The sequence below is a fragment of the Rosa rugosa genome, chromosome 2 (assembly GCF_958449725.1).
Source record: "Rosa rugosa chromosome 2, drRosRugo1.1, whole genome shotgun sequence".
Classification (NCBI taxonomy): domain Eukaryota; kingdom Viridiplantae; phylum Streptophyta; class Magnoliopsida; order Rosales; family Rosaceae; genus Rosa; species Rosa rugosa.
This window is the reverse complement of record NC_084821.1, coordinates 31254692-31265624: the sequence shown is the minus strand read 5'-3', so window position 1 is coordinate 31265624 and position 10933 is coordinate 31254692. Positions and strand designations below refer to the sequence as shown.

The following is a 10933-nucleotide window of genomic DNA, read 5'->3' as shown; positions in this document are numbered from 1 at the left end:
AATATATTATTGCTGATTTTCCCAAGATTTTATCTGATTTTTCTCTTAATTTTCGGCCAAAATAATCTTGAGTGAAAATAGGAATGAATCGGGACTTGTTTTGGACCTTTTCTCCCTTAAATCTCTCCATGGCTTTATCCTTAACATCCTCCTCTTGATTTTCTCCTGATTTTCACATTAAAATTGCAGATTTTATTCTCTAATTTCAGCCAACATATCTTGAAGGAATTAAGGAACGAATCTGGACTTGTTTTGAACATTTTCTCCCTTAAATCTCTCCATGGCTTTATCCTTAACATCCTCCCCTTGATTTTCTCAACGTAATCTCCTTGATTTCCCATGCAAAAATCAGATTTAATCTCCCATAATATCTTCCACGTCATCTTCAAGTCATGTGGTCTCCTAATGCCTTCAGGTTTCCTAGCCTCATCAGGATTCCTGCGTTGACTGGGATTCCTAGTCGGACTAGGAAAACTCCATTTCTTCATTTCAGCTTTATTTCCTTGTCATTTATTCCAATGTACCTAGAAAATAGAAACTTTTATTAAAATTACTAAAAATAGAAACTTTCTAAAGATGGAAACTTTCTTAATCAAGACGGATTTATTTAAGGAAATAACTAAGTAAATATGAGGAAATAACAGTTAAAACGTCGCATTAAAATGCTCCTATCAGAAGGATGACAGTTGCTTCTTTCATTATTTATGCTAGGATTTGGGTTTATACTGCTTTGCAATGCAGCCTGGACGCTTATATATGGAAGCTTGTTCAGTAGGACTAAACTTTGAATAATGCAGCATGTATGATGCATATCTTTATCTATTGTTGAAGATTGTTCTGGTGATATTGCTTGTCTTGCTTGTCATCCCTTTTTTCTTTTTCTTTTTGGAAAGGTTGGAGCTAAATCTCGAATAGCATTTTGTTTACTGCCGGAATTGTATTATTGCCTTGAATCTTACTGCTGGGATTTCAAACTAGCGTGGACCCCCTTTTTTCTTTTGCTCGCGCTAGCCCCCTTGTATAGATTCACAAAATCTTTAGTTAAAGCATCTTGATTTATTTCGATGATTCAGTAAATGGAGTAAGACAATGGTGATTTTATTCGAAAACACCTCTTCATTTTGCATTGCAAACTTCTCAGTACAGATTTAGGTACTTCTGAGTGATAAAATAGAAGATGTGTCTTTGCAAGTGACTATAGAGATTGATAGAGGTATTTTTTTTGAAAAGGAAACTAAATGATAAGATAGGGACCTTGATGTATTAAGGTCTAGCAGTAGTCGGGCTTGAGAGAATCACAATTTCTACACATGGCTTGTTGTTTTAGATCACAACAGTGATGTTGGGTTGCTCCTTTGTGAACAAAAGTTTGGAGCCAAGGGTGGCTAAAGCGTCTACATATCCATTGCTGCTGCCGAGACAGTTCCAAACCTTTCCTTCCTCTTCAAATGCCTTTCATCGACCACTAGAGCTTGGTGTATATCTCTTTGAGTTGTGTCCTCCTTGTCTGATCTCCAATTCCATTGACTTGTGGTGGTTTTAACTGACATGTTTGTTTTTCTCACAGCTTCAATTAATTTGGAGAATTGGGAAATGCCAATGTTCTCCAAATAGACCCTGTATTCAGGCAAAATATTGCTAATGCAGATTTCCACCAAGGACTCCTCATCCTTCTCATCATAGCAATCCAAAGCTAAGTCACGAAAGTGACGAACAAAGTCCACCAGGTTTTCTCCCATCTTTTGACGAGTGTTGTTCAACTGTGCAACGGTCACCCTTTCCTCATATTGGAAATATTTTCTACAAAACTTGTTTGCCATTTCGTCCCAGCTTCGAATGGAACCAGGAGCTAGGGTGGTGTACCAAGTATATGCATGATCAGTGAGGGTTTTAGAAAATTCCCTCAGCCTGAGATTATGATTGCTAGCATGAGGGCCGAGAGCGTCGATAAATCGACTGATATGCTCTTTTGGGCTGCCCTTTCTCTCATCAAAAAGAGTAAAAGTGGGTGTTTCATAATTTTTGGGATAAGACAAATGCATTATGCTTGAAGGATAAGGGGGGTGAGGAGCATACTTCCAGTCTTCGGAGCCACGGCGTAATTCTTTTTCCAGCATGGCAACAACATCATCTTGGGTAACAAAAGAAGGGGCCTTCTGATTGTCAGATGCTTTTGCAGCAGAGTCCTCATGGGGAACCTTCTGTGGCTGCTCTGCATTTTTTGGTTGCTCAAGTTGTTTTGTTGCTGAGATTGAGTTGACCAATTGCTTCATGGTGTCAACCATCTCCTTTTGAGTCCTACCGAAAGCGCTGAGGATGTGTGCCAAGTTTGCAGGAGTGATTTCAGCCTCCTCTTGCCTTTCTTCCCGATCTTGTTGCTCTTCATGCCTGGAAACAGAATCAACGTGTTCTTCTTCCTCTTGGGAAGGCATGCTGCTGTTATTCCTCTTTCTTCGTGGTGGAGCCATCTCGCAGGTCACAGCCTAGTCCCCAGTGAAGTCGCCAAAAATGTGAGGGTGACTTTGTGATTTTGACTCTTTGCAGCAAGACCCTCCTAGTTGTGCGAGACTAGGCCCAAAATCGTTCAAAGGTTGACCCAAAAACAACTTCGTTGTAACCTGTTAGATGTAACAGCAGCTATTTGGCTTGACGATAACGGCAGCTATTTGGCCTGATGATAACAGCAGCTATTTGGCTTGATGATAACAGCAGCGAAGACTAGATTTCATAAGAACATGACTTATAGGCGGGCATGGTGTGGGAGCTAGATGCATGAGAGTTTAGCAGAGAGGGAGAATTCCAGCAGTAACATGATTTCTGGATTTTGGGTTAAGGTTGGTTGGGAAGAATTGATGGCTAGAGATTCAGAGATAAAGCTTGATCTCTTGCTTGATGTTTCTGGGCTGTCGTGGCTTCCTTTCCTACGACAATGAACTCGCCTTTTATAGCGGTGATAGACGGGGAGGATTTATGCCAAGAACCAGAGGCTTTGAAGGGGCATTCTCAGTTTTGGTGGGATCATTCTAAAACTTATAGCATTTGTTTTCCCCATGAAACCAGAAGAGTGAGAGCTTGCTTTGGCTATGTGGGTAAAGACCAGTGGCACAGATATAGGATGGTGATGGGGATCCCAGATTTTGTGCTGCTGTGATCTTTGAGAGATCATAATCCCCTAATTTGTGTTATTGTAAATTGTGATCACAAAAATCTAAGAATTATTGGAAATTGAGGCAGGATTTCGGAGGATGAGAGTTGGGAAGCTTTTGCATAGACTTGGAGTTCTTACCAGAAAAGGGTGGAGTAGTAATCCCAGCAACAACTTGATGGAACAACGTTCCTGATTTGGGGAAGACGAATCCAACGAGTTTTTGGGCTACAGATTCTGGTGTAATGGACTTTGGGTAGGGGAGTGACTCTAATGGGCTCTAAGTCTTTCTTGGGCTTGCTTTCATCTCTCTACTAGCCCATGTTAAGATGTTGGCCCTCAAAGCATGAATTTTGGTTCCCAAGTCCAAAATTATTGACGGGCCTTATCATAACAATGGGCCTCGCATGATCCGTTACCTTCCACACCACATCCCGCCGTATAAGCCCCAAACGTAGCTTGGGTCTACGCGTATCGCATGGTAAATAAGCGTGTCGGCTCATTTGGAAATGCCTGTCAATCGTTTGAGTATTTAGGCATCTCGTATCGCTTGTTAAATGGAGAACTCTCTTTTGACATAAGAATGGGCTCGCTTGAAGGCCCAATTAGGTTACGAGGTTGATGACTCGTTCCCCTTTGCCTGTCACTAGTTAAATTCGAACTTGTGGAAATTTGGGTATCAACAAAGTCTCCTATATATACGGATGAATTGGTCCCTGTTGCTACCACGAATTATTGCATTAGTTCTATCAATTGAGAAGCAAGTTGGTAAGCAACAGAAGGCTACATTCCATCTGCAGAAGATGGAATCCATGCCTGTGATTGCTGAAGGTAAGTTTTGGTCTTGTTGTGATTGTTGTCGAGTTGTTTTGCATATGATTGTGAGCATGAATATATGATTTTACAAGAGACTTTAGGTGGGAAGGCTTTAGGTCTAGGTTATTTTGAAATTCAAAATTTGAAAGATGACAAGTGGTCATATTCTTACACTTTACACATTTGTCTCCCATTTATTACCTTGTTCTCCTACACAATGACCCTTCTGCCCTTACTTTTTCTCCTCTACCAAAATATATATGGGCTTTCTAAGTCATTTCTATATGGAGTCAAAGACTAGATCCATAATTTGTGCTTACATATTTGTCAATCACATCTAGCCCTTCATTCATTTTGATCTCCACCCTTGATTTGGATTGTCTTGGCTTCCTCTCTCCCCAAAACCGTGTATCCCCTTGGCTCCACTACTACAAAAAACGGATATAAGGACACTGAACAAGGACACATTTATCATGTGGAGTCCTTGAAAGTTTATAAGGACACCCAATGTTTAAATGGAATTTTTAAGTGGAGGGCGAGTCTTTCAACGAAAACGCATAATAATGGAGGATGAAAGTGATAAAAGAAAAGAAGGAGCTTACTGAGAAAATCTCCCATTTCTGGTAATTAAGATCGGGCGCAAGGAGTCGCCCGCCCACTGTGTGGTTCTTGAAGGCATGAACATATTATACTAGTCCAAAAGGAGAAAAAAAAAGAAAAAAGAAAAAAGAAAGTGGGTTTGACGCTTTTGCCCTCGCTTCAAATTTTTTTGCGGCTCTGCCACCGACCTGACCTGGATCTTCCCGTTGTTTTTCCCCCTTCTTCTACAGTCGTCTTTTTATCATATCATCAATTGTCAAAGAGCGATCGAGAGAGAGAGAGAGAGAGAGAGATCGGTTCGGTTGTGTTTGTTTGCCTTGCACGAGGAGGAGGAGGAGGAGGAGGAGGAGGAGGAGACCCTAAAGCGAGTCGTCGCCGAGTGAATCCGATAATTTCAAGCTAGGGTTCCAAAGTTTGAACCTTTAATCCGATAAACAACTGCCAGCGTGCGTCGATCTATCCCTGCCCATCCTCTTTTCTTCTGCTATTTCCAATCAAAACCCGTTTCAGAGAGAGCCGAGGTAGCCTTCCAAAAACTTTGACAGAGAACTTCTGAAAATTCTCATCACTCTGAACTTCTTCTGTTCTGGGTATGTTCGGTTTCTTCGATTTCTGAGCTGAATTGACAGAGAGTGGGGGTTGATTTGTTCGATTACGTTTTGGGTGCCCACTATTTGTTTGCTTCTTCTGAGGAATTTGTATTTGATTGATTGCAGATAGAAGTTCTGGGCGGTTGGTTGGGCCGATTGGTGGAGCTGCAGAAGCCAAAAATCTACGGGTGAAGGTAATTTTCTAGGCTCAATTTATGAAACTGATGCTATTGTTTCATAAGTTATCAACTTTTTAGTTTTGTTCCTCCTGCTAATAGCTGTTAAGTCAGTGTGAACTTGAAGATTATAGGATGACATTATGGAATAATTTGTTTCTATTGATATTCCATGTTGGTGTCAAAGCCTCAGCATTGTCACATTTTTGGTATTTTACCATTGTTGTGGTAATATATAAAAATGAAAAAGAAAAATTGCAACTTTTATTGTGTTTCCCCTGCGTCATGCTGTCCATCAATTTACTGGACTTATATATGGGTTTTACCGTTTAATTAATTTAATTAGTGACCTTTCACGTGGATATCGCTGACTCTTCTAGATTAACTTACATAAATTCTTTGCTACATATTATGTAACGCTAATTATTTTTTACTACCATATGTTTTAAAATGATATGTAATTTATTGTTCAAAATCCTAGCTCCTTGCTATTTTCGGTAGTCAGTTTAACCATGGAGGTTTCATCAAAAGATGGTAAAATATAATTTTGCGTTGAGTGGTTTATGTTTTATAGTTTAAACTAGTTGTAAAACGTACTTCAATAAGTTTCTAGTGAGTGATATTTGTCTTAAAATAGATAACATGTTATATTTTCTTAAATATGTAATATTCTGGCATCCATGCTTTGATCAATATAAACTTTTTGCATTTCAAAAATTAGACAATAGTACTCGAGTAAAAGAAATGATAAATTAGAGTGCACTAAAAAATCTCTTATGCGATGATTGTTGATAATAATGTGCTAACTGTACTGTACGTATTGTATCAATATATATATTGATATAAACTTTATACGCTCGTGGTTTCGGTAGTTTTGGATTTCCACAATATATTGTACGTCATTTAAGATTAAAGTGATGAAAGTACATATTTTATATGAGAAGATTACTACATGTTAAGATTAAAGTATATGAGGTAACATGAACTAACTTAATAGCACAAAGTAATTACATGTACTTAGCCTTATTATTTTGTTTCTTTTGTTATTGTTTCAGTGTGTATGATTGTGCTGTGTGTTTGTGTGATTGAATTCGGGAGCTGTTATCGTTTTTGTTATGAATCTTTTGTTGGAATAGTGAAAAATTTGAAGACTTGGTTAGGTTTTGTGTTTGTGTGGATGTTATTGAGATTTTGGAGCTTGAAATTGGAGCAATGTGAGGAGTGTGAGAGTACTTGGCTGGACAGGTATTCTATTTTGCTTAAAATGGAAAGTTTTTGGAGTCTGTGGTGTGGATTAGCTATGAGTTAGTTGTTTAGGAGGCCATTTTTCGTGTCGAAATGGCATATTTTGTTTTCAATGTAATTGAGTTGACACAAAAGTAGTGTATTTGATTATTGGATAGTCTCTTTTGCCGAATAATCGGATGTTTAGAGCATTTTAACTAGAGTTTGTAGTTGATTAGTACTAGCAGCCATACTGTTTGAGCATGCCATTCCCAAACAGTAGGGCTTGCTTTCATTTCAATTTGTATCAATTGGGTCTCCTTTACACTGCCATAAGCGAAATAAATGTTTTAGCGTTTTCTACCTTACTATCTGATGTCTGAAATGATGAACAAGTATCACTTTACATTTTGAATACCCTCACTGAGTATTATAATGTGATTATTTGTTTCAGTTTTTGTTGCATTGGATTCATGCATGTTTTAACCTATTGAGCGAAAGTAAGTTAGAGCAGACATGCAAAGAGATAATACTGCTGGAAGCCCATCAACCCCAAGGTCCCCACGACTGCGGCATCGTAGACGCTCAGCTGAGGTTTGCTAAACTTTGATACTTTATTATTTCCTCCATTCTGATAGTCTTGAACTACCAAATGTCCTTTTAAATGAATATCTACTAATTCTGAAATTATGCGGAATTGTCTAGTAGTACCAGTGGAGAAACCTCATTCAGTTTTCTTCTGATTCTCGTATTGTACGTTCTGACATGTACCTTTCTTAGGTTAGGAGCTGAAATGATTATCTTTTATGCCATAAAATATAGCTTTGGCATACTAATGCGTTTTGGATTGTTTTGATAGTTAGGAGTAAATTCTTATTTGTTTTATGTTTTTATGGCAGCAACTTATCCCAGATGCTAGTAACACAAATGGAGGTCATTTACTTGTTGATGACAATAATAAATACAAGACGATGTGGATTCGGGCATACTCTACTGTTTGGATGATTGGAGGATTTGCATTAATTATATATCTGGGCCATCTGGCTATTACTGCCATGGTGGTTGTTATCCAAATCTTCATGGCAAAGGAGCTCTTTAATCTCTTAAGGAGAGCTCATGAAGATAGGCGTCTCCCAGGATTCAGGCTGTTAAATTGGTGAGGATATTAGTATAGTAGGCATTTCTGCATCAGAGTTTATTTCAATGTTTCTGTATAATAGTATTTATTATATGACTGTTCATTTTCAAATTCTCTGCCCAGGCACTTCTTCTTCACTGCGATGCTGTTTGTTTACGGTCGAATACTCAGTCAACGGCTTGTTAACACTGTAACTTCAGATAAATTTTTACATAAGGTTGTAAGCAGTCTTATCCAGTATCATATGGTCGCCTGCTATTTCTTGTACATCGCAGGTTAGTAGCAGCTTTCAAATATTTGGATTTAGCCATATTTTTGGGTAGACGTAAATATTAGAATTCATGGTACCTGCGCCCTTTGATCATCATCCCATTATATATTTGATATGCTGATGTATTTATCTGGATTAGATGCTGATTTGGATAGTATTTTCCCCCTAATTGGGTTCAGGTTTTATGTGGTTCATTCTTACATTGAAGAAGAAGATGTACAAGTATCAATTTGGCCAGTATGCATGGACACACATGATCCTAATAATTGTGTTTACACAGTCCTCTTTTACTGTAGCCAACATCTTTGAAGGAATTTTCTGGTAATTTTTTTTTTTTCAATTTGGAACAACACAGTTGCACATTTCCTATTTTTGTTGTTTCCCTTGATACAAGGGGAAATTGTTGCAGGTTTCTTCTTCCAGCAACACTCATAGTCATCAATGATATTGCTGCTTACATTTGCGGCTTCTTTTTTGGAAGAACCCCTTTGATTAAGATATCTCCAAAGAAAACTTGGGAGGGGTTCATTGGAGCTTCTATTACAACTATGTTCTCAGCCTTTTGGGTGAGCATTCTATATAACTTGGTGGTGATAAATATAATTCTGTTTTATTACTTGAAAGTGAAACCGTGTCTATCAGATTAGGGTTTATTGCAATGTATTTTGCCAATTCTTTTTGCTCGTTGCAACAGCCCATCTCTCTTCATATCTTTCTCTAAGGGACATGTTCTCTGGGTGACTTAAATTATTTCCCTCAAATGTTTCCAAATTAATCTGTACATAGTGAGTATCTTGTCTTGCATGCTTTTATCAGATCTAGAGTGTTCCTGGGGTGCAGAGACGCTCTGTATAAGTTCTATGAGAATATGTTTGTAATGCTTTTTGAAATCTGTGATTGGAGATCCCCCAACATCGTATGTACATTTGTTATGCAGCTTGCACATATCATGGGACAATTTCAATGGCTAACTTGTCCAAGAAAGGTAACAATTCTGATGAGATATAAGTCAGTTTCTTTTGGGAATGAAATAGAATGTCTGTCTGTGAATGTGTATATTAACTGATTTCTTTGGATGTGCTTGCAGGATTTATCTACCGGTTGGCTTCACTGTGATCCTGGTCCATTGTTTACACCAGAGTATCATACCTTACCAGGATGGCTCCCGGAATGGGTACGTAAAGTAGGCATTTATTGGTTATGTAATTACAAAAACCAAATCCTCTGTGCTGGAAATCAAATGTTGAATCAGCATGCTTTCTTTTTTAAAAGATGATTGACACTTAATGCACTGCTCCAATTCAGTAAAAGCCATTCCTGCAATTAAGTTAGTCGATCTCAATGTTGATTCCTATATTCCTTCATGATTATTGTGTTGCAGTTTCCTTGGAAAGGGATCTCAATTATGCCAGTTCAATGGCATGCTCTATGTCTTGGTTTGTTTTCATCAATTATAGCACCTTTTGGAGGCTTCTTTGCAAGTGGTTTTAAAAGAGCTTTCAAAGTCAAGGTAAGCTTCTGATGTTGCAATTTTTGGTGATGCAGTTCTAAATGCTAAGGACTTTAGTTGTTTGTCATTATATTAACAATGTTTTCCATTTGTCATAGGATTTTGGTGACAGTATCCCTGGGCATGGTGGAATCACAGATAGAATGGATTGTCAGGTAAAGTCTTTTTTTATTTTTTAGTAATAATAACTGGGGAGAGTTTTCCAAGGATATGCAGTTATTTGAGTGGGTCACATATGCTTTACTTTTATGGTTCTACTTAACGGTAGCTTATGGAGAATCTCGTTCTTCGCAAGTATCAATTGTTCCTTGCACTGTATATTGGCGTTCTCATTTCCTTTTCATTGGAGAAATAATGTGCGTGGTACTGCAACATACTAGGGTTTGGGATAAAGATGTAACCATAATTTAGTATGGTCGATATAGATGTTCAAGTGGCTGACATTTTGTTTTTTTTGAAGATGGTAATGGCTGTTTTCGCTTACATCTATCATCAGTCATTTGTTGTGCCTCAACAGCTCTCGGTTGAAATTTTATTGGACCAGGTACTATTTTGACTGGCTTTATCCATAGTTTTTGCTTTGGTGTTATTTTGTTAGCGATTAAGGAATAATAACGTTGACTCTTTTTCTGTAATGTAGATTTTGACAAACCTTACTCTCGAGCAGCAGCAAGCTCTGTATGAGAAGCTTAAACAAGTCTTGCAGGACAGGCTACTCGGATGATCATGTGTGAATAACCTGTATTTGTGTTATCTTCCTCCTCTCCTTGTATGTTCGTAATGTTGTCAGAGAGGAAAAAGAAAATGGTGGTGTTCTGTTTTCGTAGAACGACCCCATTGAAATATTTAGGTCGGAGGCATCATTCTTTTGTGCGGAAACTTTGTATAGTGGCTCTTGGTCATTTAATATATGTGAACTCTCGATGGAAGTCCTCCCTCCTCTCCCTCCCTGTATCTGTGCTTTTGATGGATTTGTAAAGATGGCAAGGCTTTGTCATATGTGGAATTTGATTATTCTTATGCTTACAATTGAATGCTTATTAGTGTTTTATGATACCTATCAATTGCTTTGTCCTACTACAGGCCCCTGTATTTGTGCTATTTCAGTCATTTTGTAATGGACATTGATGATAACTTTGTAACGGACATTGATGATAACTTGTTATAATCACCTTTCTATCACGATCTGAAGTCCAAGAAACACTTTTCATGCTTTGAAACATGTCTTTACATAACTATCAAAACTATGCGCCTCTTTCAAAATAAAATTATAAGTTCTTCGGCATTAGGCTTTTGAAATGTTATGTTCTGAAAATTTTTTGCCACGAAACTATCGATAAAATGTGTGTTTTTATTAGGCTTTACCGAGTTATATGAGAGAATTTTATTTACGAATAATTGATTGGTGTTTTAGAGAAACGGGAATTGAGAGAAAATCGCTGTGTATATTTATTGATAATAGG

The 10933-nt window shown here is 37.9% G+C and overlaps 1 protein-coding gene across 3 annotated transcripts; it reads left to right on the top strand.

Moving 5' to 3' along the window:
• Nucleotides 1–4780: 4780 nt before the first annotated feature.
• Nucleotides 4781–10652, top strand: LOC133732180 (phosphatidate cytidylyltransferase 2-like). Of its 3 annotated transcripts, XM_062159666.1 has the most exons (14): nt 4781–5151; nt 5278–5345; nt 7006–7145; nt 7257–7331; nt 7451–7707; nt 7813–7964; nt 8140–8281; nt 8370–8526; nt 8898–8945; nt 9048–9134; nt 9342–9470; nt 9569–9625; nt 9931–10014; nt 10111–10652. In XM_062159666.1, exons 5-14 carry the CDS (start codon nt 7523–7525, stop codon nt 10192–10194), a joined length of 1125 nt encoding a protein of 374 aa, XP_062015650.1. In that variant the 5' UTR covers nt 4781–5151; nt 5278–5345; nt 7006–7145; nt 7257–7331; nt 7451–7522; the 3' UTR covers nt 10195–10652. The 3 variants fall into 3 exon arrangements, with proteins under 3 accessions (XP_062015650.1, XP_062015649.1, XP_062015648.1); XM_062159665.1 differs by lacking the exon at nt 7257–7331 and having other exon boundaries at nt 4782–5082; XM_062159664.1 differs by lacking the exon at nt 7257–7331 and having other exon boundaries at nt 4782–5151.
• Nucleotides 10653–10933: the final 281 nt, after the last annotated feature.

What these genes read in the sequence shown, in the direction of transcription:
- LOC133732180 (XM_062159665.1), top strand. Translation starts at nt 7,068, where the DNA reads ATGCAAAGAGATAATACTGCTGGAAGCCCATCAACCCCAAGGTCCCCA. An exon ending in GGCTAACTTGTCCAAGAAAG is followed by an intron (nt 8,946 to 9,047) that starts GTAACAATTCTG and finishes ATGTGCTTGCAG; the next exon opens with GATTTATCTACCGGTTGGCT. An exon ending in CAGGATGGCTCCCGGAATGG is followed by an intron (nt 9,135 to 9,341) that starts GTACGTAAAGTA and finishes ATTGTGTTGCAG; the next exon opens with TTTCCTTGGAAAGGGATCTC.